This window comes from Colletotrichum siamense (genome assembly GCF_013390195.1).
Source record: "Colletotrichum siamense strain Cg363 chromosome Unknown KSG_Cg363_contig01, whole genome shotgun sequence".
NCBI classification, from domain to species: Eukaryota; Fungi; Ascomycota; class Sordariomycetes; order Glomerellales; family Glomerellaceae; genus Colletotrichum; species Colletotrichum siamense.
In genome coordinates, this window is record NW_023501014.1 from 3557964 (window position 1) to 3577723 (window position 19760).

Consider the following 19760-nt stretch of genomic DNA (forward strand, 5'->3'; position numbering starts at 1 on the left):
GACGAGAAAATGATTGGGCTTAGTTAGAGGCATGGCGTTGGGGAGGGCGGACGTGGGCGAAATGGTTTCTTTGCTCAGGGGGTTCTGGCCGAATGGCGCCGGACTTAGTTGGATCTTGGTGATTTCCATAGTAATGTAAGAAATAATTACCATTAAAAATGTCTTTGAGCATCTTCAAGAACAAGTAATTCGGCTTCACGGATCTGCTAAGGCTAAATAATGTTGAACAAAGTCCATCGCGCCGAACTCTCTGAACAACCACGTTAGCATCAGGACTGTCTACTTAGACGTCGATCAACGTGCATGATCCTTGCGAAGTGCAACTCAACCCCTCCGTCTGGAATTTCTGCACAAAAATAATTAAGCAAGTGCACAGGTTCGGAAACTTCTTATCTTCCCTTACAAGCTCAAAACCCGTAGCTGCAACCGACAATTTACACGGCTTCCCCCTCCCGACCATCTTCTCTTCCTCTGTCGCCAAGAAGCCTTACAGACGTGGAGTGGACGGAGGCGTCGCATCTGCACTGGCCATCGTCGCTGTACATCCAGGGGCTCTCCAAAAAGCAACGAAACACAAACATGTCAACTACCTCTACGGACTTCGATTTTTTTGTTTTCAGGCTCGGAAAATGGGAACCGCACTGAGGTGTTTGCGGCCAGCACCTTGTTGAAGTCACCAGACCCCACTAGCCTCACGTCAGAGCGGCGGGGGGGACCACCTGCGGTACTTGTACAGCGATATGGTTGGCGGAAGACATGCTCCCATGGTGTAGCTGGTTTGCACATTGCTCTTATACCTCCGTTACCAACGGGAGATATGCAAAGGTCGTGAGTTCAATCCTCACTGGGAGCAACAACTCTTTTTGCGCATTTCGCCACCCTTTTTGCCCCGTGTCACATACACTGCGCGTTTCAACGGTGTTTTTTGGGCTGGCTCCAGCAACCCAAAAAGAGTGATGGAGATTCGCTCGCTTACAGTGGCGCGTGCACAGAATTCAGAGCAACTTTCTTCTGCCACTAAGGTCGCAGGGATCATGATCATCAGTGAGTTGAGACAGGCGAGGAACACACCTAGCGGAGTGAGAGAGGTATGCAACCATTATGACTGACTTCTGAATAAACGTTAAAACATTTCTTGACTTCAATCTGGCCCAAGCATCATTTGGACGATGACTACAAACTATCCAAAGCTGGTGATCTTCCCCCTCGTGCCTGCAGACGCTGTGGTCGACTTGGCCTTTTGGAATCCTCGCTCAAGCTGGGATTCGAGCTCTCTCTGCAAACATCAGCAGTAAGAGGACGTACTCGAACTGACATGATATCAGTTGTTTATGGCAGCGGGGTCGCGAAATAGTGTTGCCATGATTGCATTCAATAAGAAGCTTACCTGACATATATGGTCGACTATCCTCAACTATGCCTTGTCGTTCTCATCCATCGAATACTGCATGCCACCTGTCGTAATGTTATTACTCGAATAACGGCCTGCGCGGCTACTGGCTCCCGGCACTCTGGCGGTTGCTTTGCATAGTCACGTCGTCCTTCTTTCTAAATGGCCTTCTGAGGAAACATCAAGCAACGAGTCACTTTCTCGTATGTCCCTCGATGCTAAGGCGAGCGATGTGAGGCCGGATAGACCGGAAATTTCAGCCGGGACGGCCCCACATCGGTCACGGCAGCTAAAATGATGCCACGGAGCAGCCCCGTCAATGAATAGTACCGTAACAACCAACAGCAGCCAACCTTAAGGGTCAAGTTCAGAAGTCTTGACGACAGCGGCAGGAGGAGGGCCTTTGGACAACGGTTTACCGTGGCAGTGCTCGCAGAGAAAATGACAGTCTGGCTTACGCAGGAGGTTGCATGGAGAACACCGTCTATTTTTAGCTGACTCGCCGACGATCCGATGCCGAGGTCTCCCACTCAGCCGTTGAAGCCCACGATGCCGTCGGTTCGCTTGTTCACTACAGCCTACTGGAGAGCAATAGTTGATCATGTCCTATAGGCAGCAACGTGTGCAGCGATTGTTGAGAAGCACCGCCGGTCTTGAGACGGCACCGTCTAGAGGCCAGATAATCGCTGAGGAAGGGTTGGTGCCGCGGCAAGGGACTGCCTGTCACCCTGGTGAGGGGAGCTCTACCTAAGCTTTGGGGTAGGATGACTGAGTCAATTCACTGAGGCGAGCAAGCTTGTCGAGTCGCCCTACCTATGCTCTCTGCGGGACACCATTGGAGGCGGCATATCGCGCAACCACTATGGCACAGCGGATAAATCCACCAACGGAGACCACAGATAGAGAGATTTGAGACCGGCTTGGAGCTTCCGTAAAGAATCAAGCGCGGAGGGACAGCTGCTGGAAGCACAGAAGAGCTGCGCGAGAGAAAACAAAAGGAAGGCGTTCGTGCCGAATCCAGGGACTGAGCGCGCACGAGCCACTCACCCACCCGAAGCAAGCAAGCGGCCATCGCTCAGTGGCTCAAACGCTGAAAGCAGTCCACTGCTAGCGGAGTCGTGCCTTAACCGTAACCCCCGTGGACACCTAGCCCAGTGGTAAGGCACCTTGAGACTTGGAGAGCTTGGGCAGGTGGGCAACCAGCTCGGTACTTCCCCCCTCGCGGGTACACCAGCGGGGGCGGGAGACTGCGGCAGTTGGGCAGGTATCTCAAGTCTGGGCAGGTACATGCCGGTGACTGTCCAGCGACCTACCCGTTCTGGGTGTTCTGTCTAAAAAGTGGACCTCGGACCTCAAGCATCCATCGCGGGAGGTCGAAAGGACACATTGTACCAGAAGTCATCCACGCTACCATACCTTGCTTGCCTTGCCTTACCTTTGCGTTCAGGACAACTTGCCCTCCTTTCTCCGTTCCCTTCCTTCGACACTCCAAAGTCGTTCTTCGCTTTCTCTCTCGGTCACCACACCAACAGCTCACGGCCTTGTCTCTTTTTACCAACGCCAACGGCCAATCCGTCAATTCTGTTTTTCCTTTCGTCGTCGCAAACCTGCCGCCAAACCCAAAGCCGCCGAAACGTCAAGGCCAGCCCTCGGATCCTCAGCTGCGGTTAACCCTCTTTTATTTTTTTCGGTTTCGACACCAACACCCTCCACCAGACCAACCATCGCCTCTGCCGACGGCTTCTCGACCAGGATAATTAGAGAGCGAAACAGCTGGTCTGTCTGTACCTTTTTGTGCAACAGCCGCGTCCACCAACCCTTGCGACCTTCCCTTCCGATCATTCCCTCATCGCGATGGCTCAGCAAAGAGGCCCGTCCTACGGCTTGGGCGCCGGTGGCCCCCCGTCCTTTGGCGGCTCGAGTATGGACAACGAGGAATCCAGCCCTCTGGACATGATCCGCCAGCAGACGAGCAAGATTGAGGATATGTTGGACACTCTCAGCGAGCCCGTCAAGCCGTGAGTTGGACCCTTGGTCTTGGCAGGGAGCTTGCCGAAAAGCTCGTGACTTTTGGAGCCATGCTGACGAGGGTCTCACGATAGCTACTTGCCCGCCATCGGCCGCTTTCTGATTGTTGTCACCTTCCTTGAGGATGCCCTCAGAATTATCACCCAGTGGAGCGACCAGCTGCTCTACCTGCACGACTACCGACACAGTACGTCTTCTAGTCTACGACCGATAAATGATCGCGTGCTAACATGCTGCAGTCCCCTCCGGTATTACGCATTTGTTCCTCATTACCAACGTTGTCGCCATGACCGCCTGCTCTGTTCTCGTCATCATCCGCAAGTACTCCGATTACGCCGTCGCCGGTCTCATGGCCGTCGTCGTCACCCAGGCTCTCGGATACGGCCTGATCTTTGACCTCAACTTCTTCCTGCGCAACCTGTCCGTCATTGGTGGCCTGCTCATGGTTCTTTCCGACTCATGGGTTCGCAAGACCAAGGCATTTGCCGGCCTGCCCACCCTTGACGAGAAGGATCGCAAAATGTACTTCCAGCTTGCTGGCCGTGTCCTGCTGATCTTCCTCTTTGTTGGCTTCATCTTCAGCGGCTCCTGGTCCGTCTGGCGCATCATCACCTCCCTGATCGGCTTTGTTGCTTGCGTCATGGTTGTCGTTGGATTCAAGGCCAAGTTCAGCGCCACCCTCCTGGTTCTGATTCTCAGCATCTTCAACATCCTCGTCAACAACTTCTGGACTGTAGGTTATGCTCTGCCCCACCCGCTGTTCTCCGTGCTAACCTGTTCCTAGCTCCACGAGCACCACCCCCACAAGGACTTCGCCAAGTACGACTTCTTCCAGATCCTCTCTATTGTAGGCGGTCTCCTGCTGCTCGTCAACAGCGGCCCCGGCCAGTTCTCCATCGACGAGAAGAAGAAGGTTTACTAGAGAAAAAAACACCAAAGCCTGGCTTCGGACGGGCAGAAGGAGTTTGGAGAAGAACGCGACCAGCAACAATTTGCTGGTTTCTTGGCATTACGAACGGCATTCAAAAGGTTGCACTTCCCGCACTGCGATTACGGTTGGCGGGGTTACGGGATCACATCGTGGCATATATGGATTGTAGACAGGAGCACAATAGTTGATACGGAAAGCTGCGTGCTTGAAATGGAAGATATATTCATGTTCAAAGCGGTGTTGAATTGCTGTTTCGAGGACTAGTCACTTCCGTGCCACTGCAGTTGTGGGTAATGGTATTCTGCACTAACATCGATGGGAGGCGTTGCCAAGCACTGAGACTTGGGACATCGGTTCCCCTCCGCGGCGACTTGCATCTACGGCGGCTCTTCCCACTTGGAGGGGGACACAGCATCGGTTTGCGTCGTCTGCCATTGGATGGTGCGATTCCAAGTGGATCACATGCAGGTTTAGTTGGTGAACCCCCCTCCTTTTGGGCCAGAGTGAGAGAGACTGCAGCATCGAAGCCTCTCACTTCCTTGTCATTATGTAAGGAAAGGTTTTTGGACCATGGTAGCTGAGGCCATCGTGAGAAAAGTTTTATGAGTAACCTTGTTCAACTACTCTTGATTCTCGCGTGGACAATTCCGTTGCATTTTGCAATGCTAGGTATAGTTTCTTATATGATTACCTCTTGGGGTTATTTGTACAAGGATTGCTTACTCAGTCTCTTTTTCATTATCCTTGTCCTTTGCTGTATGTTGTACTTGAAAATCTGACTTCCTTCGTGTTTGACCTCGTCTATATGTCGTTACTTGGCTAGTTTTCAGTGGATATGTATGTATAAGCGTCCTGATTTGATTGCGGTTCAGATTTGGATGCTCACGCGAGCAACTCGGCAACCCGCGCGCATGGCGACGCTGACGGACGGGCTTTCAAGGGCAGCTGTACGACACGGTGACAGACAGACCCTAAGAGGCTGATGGGGAAGTATGAGTTTACCAGCGATATAATATGTTGGGAAGGGAAGGTGGAGGGTGGGAGGTGGTAGAGCTGGTGGAGGGAAATTTTAAGGAGTACTTAGTGGGGGTTGGTTATTGCTGGCACATCTCCTACTGTGTTCATGAGTTTGTTGTTGCTGGGGGACTTGCTGATCAGAATTTCGGAAAAGGACTAGTTCACATGTTCTCTTGAAAGGTAGCAAAAGCGGCAAAAACATCCACCTCACTCTCTCGCGCGTCTGGCCTACGACCTTTCCCAATCTTGACACAAGCCGTCCGGCTTCACCACGAACAACCACACACACACGGGACCCGGCAAAACGCCAGACTTCAACAGCTCTCTCCCCTCTCCCGGCCCCGCCTGCCTGTGCCCTGCTTCCCCAACCCAGCCCGACGCAAACGACTCCCCGCTCGCTCGGCGGACCGACCCCCAAGAAGCTGGCGTCTCAGACCTCGACATGTAAGCTTCCGCCAGACCCTTCCGTGTTCAGGGTTATCCGGCGTAGACCTCGATATCGGGGCCTTGGTCGTCTTCTTGCGCAGGTGCTTGCTTCTCCGCCAGAGTCCATTAGAGAGCAACAGCACCAAAAGCTCTGATTTCAAGGTCGCCGTCCAAGGATAGAAATGCCAGACAACAGCAACCCCAACGGGGCAGCAAGGCATACCAGAGACGAACCGTCATCAGTATCACCGTCGATAACGAGGACACTCGCGTTCCACACATCCCACGCCCCCGTCCCCATCTAATCGGTAGAACAACCGCCCACCGTAACGAGGAAACACTCCCTTCACCTCCGGCGCCTCCAACCAAGCACATCTCAACCTACAAATTACCCTCACGCCTCTAGGATAGGAGGACATCGACGTCGAGATGAAGGTCCAACCCGCGGAACCCGAGCATCCTCGACCTTACCCTCGGTCGCACGCTTGCGCGCGTGGGAGGATATCAGGAAGAAGTACCGCAAGTTTCGACATTTACAGGGTCTCAGGCTCGCCGTTTGAGGGCGCTACAGGTGTACCGCAAAGCTGCCATACTCGGCGGAGGGGCGGCGGGACGATGTCATCCTGCCTGTCTTGGTTCCGGGTGGAGGGAGCAAGCCGCGCAGGTTGTACAAGTAGGTTGTGGGAGCGTCTTGCGGCCAAGGGCGACACGACTTTTCATGGGACAGCTCATAGAGTGAGTCGATTTGGAAAGCATAAGCACTGGACAGGAATGGTCACAGCTTCAACATCACTACATGCCAAGAGGGGAAAACGTGAGGTAATGACCTCGCCTGTCATGCATTCTCTGATAAAGCGACTTGCGGTGAAGAGCGTCGAAGGAAGGTAATCCACAAGCAACGGTCGTGATGTCGATACGCCTCTCCCCTTTCCCGAAGCAAGTAAAGTAAAAAAAGAGTAAAATAATAAAGACACTGCCGGCGGACTGTTTGGTGTTATCAAACGTCACACGCGGCTTTCTCAAAACCCCCAAATTCCTATTTTCCCTAATTGCCCCTTCCATCGCGCAAGATTCATATCAGGTCATGATACTCTCCAGGGGGAGATGAGTGAAGTTTTCGGGCGTTTTGTTTTTCTCTGTGAGAGCCAGAACCAAAGCGACGACAATAAAAGTATGTGATGATTGTTGCGCATTGCACGTGAGAAAGATGCCCCGACCAGAACATTGCGAAAAGCTTTGGCGTTGGCGGGTCATGTTTTACAACGACTCCACCGTTTCCTCTAAGCGCAAGTCTGGGCCTGGAGCGAGTTGGGTCGCACTCCGTCGGCGAATCGGACACCGGATCGGGATGCGTGTCCGCTGGATATGGTCGGCTTGCCCTTTCGTAGGATCGTCTTCTTCGAGTCAGGGGGAGACGAAGAAAACGTCGGTTTCGTGGGTGAAATCGAAGACGGGCCTGCAGACGAGGAGGATGTCTGGAGGCGTTCCGCAGACCCGTCGGATTGTCATTCGATACCGTGTTGCTGCTTGAGCTGCGCTAAACTGGCGCGGCGGGCCTCGAGGTCCTCTTTTGACTTGAGCATCTTCTCTGGCTGGTGGTACAGAACTGCGACGTGTTAGCGAGGACGGACGACGTGACCGTGGGGAGTCGGCGACGCGACCTACCGATGAGGTATCGGTTCTGGAAGTTGAAGCCGTTGAGCTTGTCGCAGGCTTGCTTCGCATCCATTACGTCTTCATAGACAACGAAGGCGGTGCCCTTGGTGCCGCTGGCAATGCCCTGGCGCACCTGTCTGTTGGATAGTTAGTTATGCGTGGCGTGGTCGATCTCGAAGCAAGGTGCGTACCGGATCGGGCCAAATTTTCCGAACAGGTCGAACAACTCCTCTGGAGTTACGTTGTAGCTGTCGTCGCGTTAGTCATCGTGATCGTCGTCATGGTCGATGTCGATGTCGGGTCGACGATCATCGTGTAAAGGCTTACCTCAAGTTCTTCACGAACAGAGCTCTGCATGAACAGTCAGCCTTGTCTGTCATCACACAACACAATGGAGGTAGCATCGATCGGGACCCGGGGTAGGAGTCAAGATCAAAGGCCGGACGGCATGGGCCGTGGGGTGACCTCGCCCGGCTCCGGGTCTCGTGCCAGGGAAGAAGGGCGTGTTGGCTGACGGTACCGGGCAGGGCGAATTGAAGGAGAATTCGGACTCACCGGTTGACTTCTGGGGCTAATTTACCGCCGCGACTACTCATCTCTCGATGCTCGGTGACGCTGGGAATTCGGATCGGGTTGGTGAACGCTCGGAAAAACGACAAGGACGCGCTGGTTGATGGGGGAAGGGCGGGAAGATTGAGATAGGATCTGGAAGTTCTAGGAATGGAAAACGGGGAGCAGGCAGAGTAAATGAGGCGACGGACCGGCGGCAGTGCAAGGATTGGGTGAAGGCGCCCACGTGACACAATGGGCCCCACCCACCGTCACGCGGTGGACCACTCATCATGCGTCCCGTCATCAAAAGGCAGTTGCGATCGGTACGTACCGACCGCACCTGCCCAAGCAATTGAACTCTGTTGACTGCAGCGCCTGCCTCTGCAATGCATCAAGGTCCAGGTTGTCGTCGATACGTACCCGCTTCGGCTTTCCGTAGACGTGTCACCGAACGCCCTATCTCCGTCGTACTTCCAATTACTGCCATTGAGGGAGGCGCACTACATGCCCAACTGTCACTGACTGGCTGCAATTGCGCAGCTCCCTATGCAACAGGTCTCCGCTCACTAATGAGAACGATGCTCGTAATGGATGCGTTGGGCTGGGATAGAACCACATCGCTCGCTCCTGCAAGCTGGCCGACATGTCACTGCCGTCCGTCCAAGAGAGTTCACTGCAAGTAGCATCCGGCGTAGCAGGCGGATGCACTGAACTGAAGCCGGGCGTTGCACGGTTGCTGCAGCTGCAAGTCCAGCGGGAATGTTTCCGGGCCTCGACTAGACTTCCCATGGCTGCGGCCTCAACATGAGGTGTCCAATGGAAGTCAGGGTACCCAGGTGTGAGTACTGCAGAGTACTAGCTGGAAACGTGAGCAGCCCGAGACCGCTGGGACGAAAACACTGGCCTGCCTGCTATGTACCTACACAGCGGAGATAGAGTTACGAAAGCCTGAGCACGCCATGTTTCTTGCTGCAATCATTGCAACGACACGGTGGGACACGCTCGAGCAGCCGATTTCCATGCACTGATTCCTCAGGTTCGCGTTGCGTCCGCTCACTGCTCAGTGTCCTTTCCCAGTTCCAGTCCCAGTCCCAGTCTCAGTCAATGGAAGGTTGGTGAAGAGTGGACCTGGACAAGTCACACGATCGGGCTCAAGATTGCGTAACTTGATCAATGCGATAGGAGCCTGCCAACCGGGCCGCTGTATCTGGCCTCTTATCCCTTCCCTATCAGTGGTATCGCATAATCCGGGGTACGGAGGCTCTGGAAAGCCACCCTGGACGCTGCCGTTGGGTTCGAGAAGGTGACTTGGAACTCGTTGCTGTTGGACACTGATTGACCGATGAGATGAGCTAAGGCAAGGTACCTCGCCGTTCGTTACCTTGCCTTGCCTGCTGCAGCGGCTTGGCTTGGCTGTCCTGGGCTGGCTGTGGACACTGACGGAGATAGATAATGATAAGCATCTCCAATAAGTTGGGCCAACGTGGTTCATCGCTACACGCCGTAACGCTGGCATGGCAGGCCAGGCTCTCCCTCATATTTGTACCTGAGTTGCATGTCTGTACCCCCCCAACTGAGATACTGATCAACAAACAAGACCACAACCCCAAGCCACCACGACGATGGCTACCCGGGCCGCCGTTTTTTGTCACCCGTTGTTATTTGCCTACATGTTTCACCTCAGCCCTGTGCCAACGGAAGAGTTGCTCTTTTTTCACTGAATGGGTGCTCAAAGAATAGCACGAACCCCTAAGCGGTGTGGCTGTCTTGATGACGCTGCTGCCAAAGGGGACACCGCAAAGAAAAAAAAAAGGGTCCCTGGCAGACCAGACCCAGGGGACGGGTTCACTCCGGATGAGGCTAAACAACCACCCAACCGCAGCAGGTCTCTGGGACGAAGGTGCTGCGGAATAGCAACGTCTCCTCCTGAAAACAGACCTCACCAGCACCGTCCACAGTCCCCAAAACGCGGCATTCTCTTATTTGTAGCTGCCACTGCGCATTTCAGGTTTCTTCCCCTGCATTGAAATTTCTTTGACACCGCAATGGAGTGCCATTGACCGCCCACAGCGGACAATGGCCTGCCTCAACGGCCCTGGTCCACCCCCAAGGTAATCCAATTGCAGAAAGGCCAACCACGACCTACCTCTCTCCTTTGACGTTCGGAGCCAAGGAGCTTCAACCTCTGCTCTTCAGGTGCCTTCTCACTGCACCTCAAACCCGTCTTCGGAACATCTCACTTCCTTCCTAAATATCTCTCCCGACTTCAAAATTTTCATCCTCCTCAATTCTTCCATCACACACAATCGCACTCCTACTACACCACCAAACCCACACCATCGCCTTAGACGACATACACCAGCAATGGCGCCTGCACTAGCACCCGACCACTTCGTTGGTTTTGACGTATCCGACGATGACAAGCCCTTCCTCCTCGATGTTCTGGCCCATCCAGGCACTCCCTGGGAGGAAAAGGCGGTCGTCTCTGACATTTGCCTCTTCAGCGGTTTCGAAGACTGGTACCTGAAGCTGGAGTGTGCGGCCTCAATCAAAGACAACCGCTCGCCTCCTGCCCCGGAGCTCGATGCCCGAGATGTTCTGGCCTTCGTCCCGCGTCCGACCAAGGCCGCACTAGCTAACGAGGAGCTGCGTAAGGGCTGGGCCGCTACCGACCAGTCCATCAAGAACCTGTCGGCCATGCTTCGGGTCCATCGGTCAGGCCTCACTGCATCGCCCCAGCCCGTCGAGAAGGAGGAGCGAGTTATCAAGCGAGAGGGTGGTCTGAAGCGGGAGCGTGACGATGACGCAACTGAGGCCCCCCGGCGAGTCAAGCGACAGAGAACCGCGCCCAAGGCCACCTCTCACTACTTTGCGCCTCCGGGTCATGAGCATGCACAGCAGCAATCGGCATCCACATCTCCGGCCGGTAGTGAACAACCCGATCCCTCGGCAATCATCCGTCACGGCATCGCTACACCGCGCAACAGCCCCCGCAAGTCCAACAACCCTGAGTCCGCAAATGCAAGCGCCTCTGGTCCGTCGGAGTCCAGCAGCAGTATTCAGACAGCAGCCAGCCAGGCAAATGGAGGCAATGACGACATCGCCGGCGATTTAAAAGGCAACGGCCCGCAGACAGCCAGGGATCTTCGGGCAGAGAAGCCATCCTGGCCCACCCGACTGTCTCCGTCCCCATCGCCGTCCCCGACGACCTCATCCGGCCCCTTGTCCCCCCTGGATTTGAGCCATGTCAAATCGGAGGAGTAGGCGGGCCTTCACCCAAACGGAAGACTGCTGTGATGTCGCCCTTTTTTACACAATCCCCAGCGAAGAAATCGCCCAAGCAGTCTCCGAAAAAGCGAAATGGCCTTGTCTCGACTATTCCCTTTCCACCGCTCTCAGCTCCACGATTTGGTCTTATTCAGGAAGAAATGGCCCATGAGCCCTTTTGGCTATTAGTCGTCGTCACTTATCTCGTCAAAACAGCGGGCACGCTGGCTATTCCTACGTTTTACAAGATCAAAGAGAAGTACCCTACGCCTGCCGCCCTGGCTGAGGCAGACCCAACTACCATTACGAATATGACGCACCACCTGGGTCTTTCTGTTGTCAGAACGGCGGCGATTCAGCGATATGCACGATTGTGGTTAGAGAGACCACCTACGGCGGGAGTCCTTCATAGAGTGAAGAACTACGACAAAAGAGATATTCTATTGAATGCCCTTGTACAAAACACCGAAGACGAGCACGAGGAGAAAAACACTACGCCAGCCGCTACAGACGACTCTTGGGAAATGGGCCACTTTACCCAAGGCAAATACGCACTCGACAGCTGGCGCATCTTCTGCCGCGACGAACTCCTCGGGCGGGCGCAAGACTGGAACTGCAAGGGCGCGGCACCCAACTTCCAGCCCGAGTGGATGAGAGTACGACCTGATGACAAGGAGCTTCGGGCGTGTCTGCGGTGGATGTGGATGCGAGAGGGGTGGGAATGGGACCCCGTCACCGGCGAGAAGACGGTATTGCGCGAAGAGATGCGGAATGCCGTCAACGAGAGACGGGTGGAATATGACGAAGTCGGCGGGCTCAAGATCGTCGACGAGCCGCGATCAGAGTGAGCCGGATTGATTTTGGGAAGTTATGAGGTCCTTTACTATTGATGAGGCTGGATATGATGATGGTTGATACCCGCACCGGTTGGGTGCACTGCGCCTTGGACACGACGATAGATGAGCTGCTGGTGTAACGGCAGACGGCAGTGAAATAGTATACAGTGAACAGTAAAACCATGGCATGACCAACGTTCAGTCAGCTCGCTGAGCTGAGCACGATACTTCGTTAGTGACCACTCACATAACAAGGTTAGGCGAAGGGTGCCAGCTAAGGTTTTGCTTCAACCAACGTCCATGAAGTTTACCCTTCCCATCCCGGCGCCCACAGCCTGGTAGTTGCGCCCTTACCGCCAATGGCCTTGTATCAATGCTTCGACGTCCTCGTGGTTTAGTGCCACCCTTCTTTTAAACATGTGCGGAAGCTAAAAACTCTCGTTACCCCGGCCAGTTCTGAGTGCGTAGCCACAGCTCACCGTGGCGTGGTTCATCGTGTCTGGAGGCAAAATACAGATATATTCAAATTGACTGCATAGCATCCAAATCATGTCTCTGAGCGAATAGAATTGTACTCCTAGGCGCGATTCTGATTCGTTGTAGTCGGGTCTCTAAAAGGCAGGTAAGCCCCCCGCGCCTGCCTCGGATCTCGCCCAGCGATGCCCCGCACCGTCCTTGCGCAGGCTTCGGGTTCCCCCGCCCAAGTATGGTGAAAGCGAACCCCTGTCCCCCACTGCTGCTGCTGCTGCTACTGCCGCGGCGGCGGCGTCCCATCTCCGCCTGCGGCCTTTCGCATTTAGCGCTGCGACCCCACCTCTTACAGCGCAAACAATCCCGCATCAGGGGAGGCCGCAGTTCAGGTACATAATCGCAAGACAATCGTTTCCCGTTTCCCGTTCCCGTCTTCCCGTTCCCCCCCTTCTCTGTCCTTTGAAGAAGGAGAAAACCTCTCGCAGCTTTTATTTCTTTTCTCTGTCATCCTTTGATATACTAGGACCGGCACAATGGGGTCGCAGATTGACTCGCAAGACGAGTTCACCGTCCTCGTGACCGGCTTCGGCGTACGTTCAGCACACACCCGTCCATCCCCACAGCCCGCCCGTCTTTTCCCCGAGTCTGCCCCTCACTACCAGATCGTCACTGCCCCGCCATTGCGACGATGGACATCATTGTCACTCCTCCCAATCCTCAGAGCACACGAGCCAGAGAATCCCTTCAATTGCCTTCCGCTCCTTCTGCTACACCACACACACCCAGCTAACATAATTAACCCGCAACAGCCCTTCAAAGTTCAATACCCCGTGAACCCCTCCTGGGAAATCGCCCACTCCCTCCCCGCGTACCTCCCGCCCCTCCGCGCAAAGAACCCCAAAGACCACCCTTCAGAAACGACGACGACGACAACAGCATCACGACCCCTCCCGCCCGTCCGCATCCTCGTGCACCCCGAGGCCATCCGCGTAAACTACCAGACCGTCCGCCACCTCGTCCCCCAGCTGTGGGACCCCGCGACGCACCCGCGGATCGACGCCGTCGTGCACATCGGCATGGCCGGCCCGCGCCTCTTCTACTCGGTCGAGCGCCGCGGGCACCGCGACGGCTACGCGTTCCCCGACGTCGACGGCAACCGCCTCGAGGACGAGGAGCGCCGCAAAGAGCAGGGCGAGGGTTGGGTCTGGTACGGCTGTCCGGATGAGATCGAGACCGAGTTCGATTTGGGGGATGTTTTGGGGCGGTGGAAGGCGCATAGCCCGGTATGTTGATTCTCGAAGCTTTTCACACTTCGTGGCCTCCTTTGCGAAGACACATGACGAGCGATGTGTTACGGGAAAGATGGTATGTAAGTTGTCCGGCCGCTGACCCTAGACACAGGACCGATCCGACCTCCGCATATCCGAAGACGCGGGCCACTACCTCTGCGACTTCATCTACTTCTCCTCCCTCGCGCACCTCTGGAAGCAGCAGAAGCACCGCCGCGTCGTGTTCCTGCACGTGCCCTCCGACGCGTCCGAGGAGGCCGTCGCGACGGGCACGGAGCTGACGATCCAGCTCATCCGGTCCATCGCCGAGAGCGAGCTGGAGAAGCGCCGGAGCAAGGGCGCTCAGAGCGCCGGGGAGGTCGTGGGCGAGAGCGACAAGATTGCCGTCGAGTTGCGGGTCTAACGTGAGATTCTTATCTTCGGGGTCTTTGGAGGGAGCGGGTTTTCAATTTCACTCGAAGCATGGTCTTTTGGCATAACGGTACATTTATGTGTTTTTGGCTTGACGGCGGAGTGAGGAAGAGAGAGAGGGAAGAAGCATGAGCACGGCAAGCTTTGATTTGGGGGTACATTGCATCCGTTTACTTAGCCTGGAGTTCACCAGTTTCCCGTCTGAGGCGGGGTGTGAGTTGGTAATTGAATTGCATCAGTCTCGAATGAGTTGACGAGAAGCAGTGCAAATACCTTATGCGGCGCATCCTCCACTCGCCCTTCGCCAAAGACATTCAGAATAACCAGAAGGCACGCCACTGCCGCATCTGGAAATTACCGTAGCTGAGAGTTGTCGTTCGCGCGGCCGCATCCGTCGGACTCGTCGCCTTCTTGAGCCCACATTCTGGGCACGGGAGACATGAAGCAGGGCGAATGGTTTAGTGGTATAATACTCGCTTAGCATGTGAGTGGTCCAGGGTTCGATTCCCTGTTCGTCCAATTCTTTTGCCGTTTGACACTTTTCAAACGTTATTTGCTTGTGAGGGTCATGAATTAGTTTTCTTTTTGTGAGATTTTCTTCCGATGGGTGAGAATGGGGGGTTGTGGTGAAGTTTGGGGTTGAAGGAGTGGGGGCGGGTACGCCGTGTAACCTCAACTCCGCTGCGGAAGTCGGGGCGGAGCACTTTACCAAGTGATATTATTTACAAGGAAGGAGGTTTCCATGGATGAGTTTGTGTTGGTGCGGCTTGACTCGATGGTATTGTGAAATGTTAGCTCAGTATGTTAACCTCCCTAGCCAACGCAGCTGGCTTGAAGATCTTGACGTGTGTCGTTTTCGTGAGCCTGTGTTGACCACTTCATGAACCTGCTCGATGGCGTCCGGACGGTATGGCACCCCGCGATCTGGCATATCTATCATGTTGTGGAAGGGATTTTGTTCTTCAGATCTCATGCCAATACGCCGTCAGATCAGCGAATTGTTCTCCCCCCAGACAGGAATATCATGTCAGCTGGGTCTTCGCTTCCGGACTCGGCACCGCCCAGAACTGCGGACCTCCGGTGCCGTGAGATTCTAGTAAGTCGAATGGGAGAACCACTTGAGACGGATTAGAGACTATTGGTCATTTTCGTCTATTTCATGCTGTGTAACGGGGGAATCGTCCCATTAGCCTATCGTCCGAAGACTTGAGGGGGGTCTTGCGTCGCTTGCAACGGTAGGTGAATGATTTATGGGCTGGGTACAAGAGGAGTGGTATCCCAAATGTCTTCATCTGTCAAGAACTTCAAGATTTCATTATTATTCTGAGTGCCAGCCGTTTTCTCCCTTTCAATATGAGACCAGCTCTTTTCACCCAGTATCTCTCCCTTGCCTTCTTACAACTCACACCATCAACTTCAGCCTCCCAAACCCCCCTAACCACAACCACCAAACCACCCCCCATCGTCAACATCAGAAACGGCACCCTAGCAGGCAAACACAGCCCCTTCTACTCCCAAGATTTCTTCCTCGGCATCCCCTTCGCCGCGCCGCCCACCTCCAACCTCCGCCTCCGCCGCCCCGTCCCCGCCTCACCATGGCCAAACTTCACTCGTCTCGCAGACTCCTACGGCCCCTACTGCATGGGCAACGCTCTCCGCGTCCCGGGGATCTACCAGCCCGACACAGCCCCGATGAGCGAAGACTGCCTCCACCTCAACATCGTCCGCCCCGCCAGCCCTCCTCCGGAACCCAAGCTGCCCGTCATGGTCTGGATTCACGGCGGCGGCTTCCAGCACGGCAGCGCCGTCGACGCGCGCTACAACGGCTCCTTCCTCGTCGCGCGGTCCGTGGCAATGGGGACGCCTATTATCTTCGTCAGCGTGAACTACCGCCTCGGCCTGTTCGGCATAATGAACGCCGCGGGGGTGGAGGAGAATCTGCTACTCCGCGACCAGAGGCAGGCGCTCAAGTGGGTGCAGGAGAACATAGCCGCGTTTGGGGGTGATCCGAGAAGGGTGACGATCGCGGGGGAGAGCGCGGGGGCCGCGTCGGTTGGGTATCACCTCATGGCGCGGGACGAGGGATTGTTTGGCAGCGCGATCGCGCAGAGCGGCGGGCCGTTTTCGACGGCGCCGTTTTTGAGTGAAGAGGAGAAGAGGGTGCAGTTTGAGAGTGTGTTGAATGTGACGGGCTGCGCGGGGGTTAAGGAGCCGCTGGCGTGTTTGCGTTCTGTCCCGGCTGAGGTGCTGAATAAAGCGAGCATGGCGGTTCCGTACTCGCACACCTTCGCGCTGGACGGCGACCTCGTCACCGACACGAGCTACAACCTCTTGCGCGCGGGTAAGTTCGTCAAAGTCCCGCTGCTCATCGGGACGAACAGGAACGAGGCGACCTCCGTGGTGCAGTACGCCATGCCGGGGCCGCTGAACACGCACGAAGACTTCGCGGGCATCGTCGCGGCCTCGAACAGCGGGAAGCTCCCGCCCGAGGCGATGGTGGAGAGGTGGTCGGCGCTGTACCAGGACGAGATCGACGCGCCGTCGGCCGCGGGGCTGGGCACGGTGCGGCCGGACCCGGGCCCGGGCCCGGCGCTGGGGGCGGAGTACGGCAAGACGGCGCTGTTTCTCGGGGACGGGTTCTTTCATGCGGGGAGGCGGCTTGCGGCAAGGGTGTGGACTGAGAGCGGGGTGGCGTGTTATAGTTACTTTTTTGATGTGGTGACGGCGAATGTTGATAAGGAGACGCTGGGGGCGACGCATTTTCAGGAGATTCCGTTTGTGTTTGGGGATAAGGACGGTTCGGGGTGGGAGGTCGATCCGTTTCCGAAAGATGTCGAGTTGAGGAGGCAGTTTCAGGAGTTGGCGGGTGTAATGAGCGGGATGTGGATCAGCTTTGTGGTTTCGGGGTCGCCAAATGATCATCACCAAGGTCAGGCCTTTCTATATCCCATAAGTTATTTCTTGAAGATGTTCACTAACATAACACAGAGTCAGTCGGTAATATCACTTGGCCGGTGTACACGCGAGGAAAGCCGGAGAACATGGTGTTCAGTGCTACGGACGGTCTCAGCCTACAGCCTGATACGTGGAGAGAGGAAGCCATTCAGATGTTCTTTGGTCTGGCGGATATGAATAGTAGACAGCCGTGAAGAAAGATGGTCGTGATATGACAAAGGAGTCAATCACAAAACTAAGGTTGGCTATCCCGAAACTCAAGCCTTCCTGCCTTTGAGTTGAGATATCGGTTTCTGTTGATAGAAAGCAGTCAGATGAAATACTCTTACTCACACCAAAGGCTCTCGTGAGGCACAACGTATCTCACCTCTCATCAGCCCAGTACATCACATACCACCCGGCAACCATCGGCGGCGCGACATACCAGAATTGGCCGGCGAAGCGTCTCCAAACGTTGAAGACGGCGTTGTGAGCGAAGCCGGCCAATGGATTGAGACGATTTGGTGCGATGCCGTACGTGATGATTCCGCTCTGTTTCTGTCCTCCTGGGGCGGAGTCAGCCATGAAGGCCCGAAGGCCAGTCCCGACTCCATCATGAGCTGATGGCTTACCAATATCCCCCCACCATCCCTTCCAGCTGCACTTCGTCACAAGCCGTTAATGATGAGTTCTCGTCTCGAGTCGTAAAGCATATGGGCTTTGGCAGTCACTCACACGCCATATCTTCCAACTGGGACGTGCGGTCCTGACTGGAGAACCTGGGTTGGCCTCATGTTTGTGTTACACGAATTGGATGTCGACTCTGAAGTGAATCAACGCTGAAAATGCGGAGATTGTCCCGCTGTTTATGTGCAAGACCTTGCAGTACAAACTTGGAACGCTTGTCAGTTATCTTCGGGTCGGTCCTCGGACTCGGCCTTGAGACTCCGCGCCCAGAAACTTTGAACGGAGAACAGCATTAGATACTCATTATTCTCTTATATGGGCAACATTGATATTGAGTCCATCCAACCAATCCCAGAAAAGTCGCTGGACCAAAAAGCGCCCATTATATCCAACTCGCCATCCTCCAGAGCTACACTGGGATAGCTGCCCTGTGGCACTTCCTGATCCCCCACCATCTCCGTCAAGATCTCCGTACACTTATCAATAACCTCACGTCCCCTTTGTTCCATCGCCCGCTCAGCAGACTCCCCACTCATCTGGGCCTCAACACCAGCCAGTACAACCGCAAAGAAAACATAATCCTTCACATTATCCTGCCCTGCTCTGATGCGTGCTTCAGCCCAGTCCACCCCCGCACGAAGAAGCCACCGCTCCTCGGCAATCCGTAGCGCCGACCCCGGCTTCGAGACCCCATTCTCAGCCACCCGCGCGGCCAGGTCCGCGGCCAGGATGCTCGTCGCGAGGTGCTTGGTGATCCTGAACGAGCCGGAGCCGCACGTGACGAGGCGGTCGAAGTCGGGGCAGGACTCTTTGATGCCTGATACCATGCGGATGGCTTCCACGAAGGGGTTGTCCGGGTACGAGGCCGGCAGGGTGAGGTAGGAAAGTTCGAGGGCGGCGTCGACGCAGGTCTTGTGTGAGTGGCAGAAGAGAGGGTTTGAGAGCGGGACAAATGGCATGTGGATTGTGAAGAGGTATCGCGTGAGGATTGTGTCGCAGAAGCGGTGCTGATATTGGGACGCTTTGGGACGGAGGGAGGAGAGAGTCTTGTTTAGTAGCTGGCGTGCGGCCACCAATTCTGATCCTAGCTGTAGCACGGAAGCGTATCCGCCGTTCGGTTTGATTTTGCTCCAGTGTTTTGCTACAGATAGTCGAACTCCAATGGAACGACTCATAGCGATCTGAAGTGACATGTTCGTAAAAGTGGTGGTAGTATTCAGAGCCGGCAGCGTCTCAATATCGGGCCCAATCTGACCATCGTTCAGATCAGCCGGGAGCTCGCAATCATAGTCATCCTCCGAGATGAAAGGCGGCTGCCCAGAGTCAACACTCGCATCAAGCACCATCTCCATCACAGTCAGCCACAGCCGACGACGCATCTGGGCCTGGAACGCCGACATCCGCGGCAACTTCGACGGGTCCCGGTGGAGGCCGATGCACATGTCGGACCGGAGCAAGGTCCCGTTGAGGATCCACACCCGGTCGCCATATAAGGACTCCGTCGCCTGCTGAGCGAGATGGACCAAGCACATGATCTGTATGCCGCTCATTGTCAATCTTCTCTTCTCGGACGACTCGAGCCATTCACGGGCTTCGTGGATCCACTGAAGAGCTTGGGGTCTGAGTGAGAAGGTGTCATCGTTGACGCACGCTCCGAGCGCCATGCATAATTAGAGAGTGATGATAAAGCTTGTGTTGGTATTTTCGTTATTCTTTAAGAAGGCTTCGTATTCCCCTTTGAGCGTTGGTACATGGACGACACGGTAGACCGTCTCGAAAGTGCGAAGATAGTTTTCGAGTAACTTGGACGAGGCGTCTTTATCCGGCAGATGGGATCCATATTGCCCGGGGAACCGCAGTAAAAG

General features: G+C 55.2%; 7 protein-coding genes across 7 annotated transcripts; 5 read left to right on the forward strand and 2 right to left on the reverse strand.

Annotated features, from left to right (window-relative positions):
• Positions 1-3244: 3244 nt before the first annotated feature.
• Positions 3245-4340, forward strand: CGCS363_v000921 (Surfeit locus protein 4-like protein; the record flags this gene model as incomplete). Its single annotated transcript, XM_036632770.1, has 4 exons — positions 3245-3408; positions 3493-3605; positions 3658-4151; positions 4203-4340. 4 exons carry the CDS (start codon positions 3245-3247, stop codon positions 4338-4340), a joined length of 909 nt encoding a protein of 302 aa, XP_036502152.1.
• A 2957-nt stretch (positions 4341-7297) lies between these two features.
• On the reverse strand, positions 7298-8044 carry C50D2.5 (Splicing factor 3B subunit 6-like protein; the record flags this gene model as incomplete). The annotated part of the gene is made up of 5 exons (XM_036632771.1): positions 7298-7398; positions 7458-7585; positions 7640-7696; positions 7776-7799; positions 8004-8044. 5 exons carry the CDS (start codon positions 8042-8044, stop codon positions 7298-7300), a joined length of 351 nt encoding a protein of 116 aa, XP_036502155.1.
• Positions 8045-10364: 2320 nt separating this feature from the next.
• On the forward strand, positions 10365-11264 carry CGCS363_v000923 (uncharacterized protein; the record flags this gene model as incomplete). Its single annotated transcript, XM_036632772.1, has 1 exon — positions 10365-11264. One exon carries the CDS (start codon positions 10365-10367, stop codon positions 11262-11264), a length of 900 nt encoding a protein of 299 aa, XP_036502154.1.
• Positions 11265-11428: 164 nt separating this feature from the next.
• MBD4 (Methyl-CpG-binding domain protein 4) lies at positions 11429-12115 on the forward strand (the record flags this gene model as incomplete). Its single annotated transcript, XM_036632773.1, has 1 exon — positions 11429-12115. One exon carries the CDS (start codon positions 11429-11431, stop codon positions 12113-12115), a length of 687 nt encoding a protein of 228 aa, XP_036502157.1.
• Positions 12116-13107: 992 nt separating this feature from the next.
• PGPEP1 (Pyroglutamyl-peptidase 1) lies at positions 13108-14266 on the forward strand (the record flags this gene model as incomplete). Its single annotated transcript, XM_036632774.1, has 3 exons — positions 13108-13164; positions 13384-13857; positions 13976-14266. 3 exons carry the CDS (start codon positions 13108-13110, stop codon positions 14264-14266), a joined length of 822 nt encoding a protein of 273 aa, XP_036502156.1.
• Positions 14267-15627: 1361 nt separating this feature from the next.
• LIP2-0 (Lipase 2) lies at positions 15628-17423 on the forward strand (the record flags this gene model as incomplete). The annotated part of the gene is made up of 2 exons (XM_036632775.1): positions 15628-17203; positions 17263-17423. The coding sequence occupies 2 exons, from the start codon at positions 15628-15630 to the stop codon at positions 17421-17423; spliced, it is 1737 nt and encodes a 578-aa protein (XP_036502159.1).
• Positions 17424-17592: 169 nt separating this feature from the next.
• On the reverse strand, positions 17593-19559 carry lepB-2 (Transcription factor lepE; the record flags this gene model as incomplete). Its single annotated transcript, XM_036632776.1, has 2 exons — positions 17593-17774; positions 18242-19559. The coding sequence occupies 2 exons, from the start codon at positions 19557-19559 to the stop codon at positions 17593-17595; spliced, it is 1500 nt and encodes a 499-aa protein (XP_036502158.1).
• Between the last annotated feature and the right edge of the window lie 201 nt (positions 19560-19760).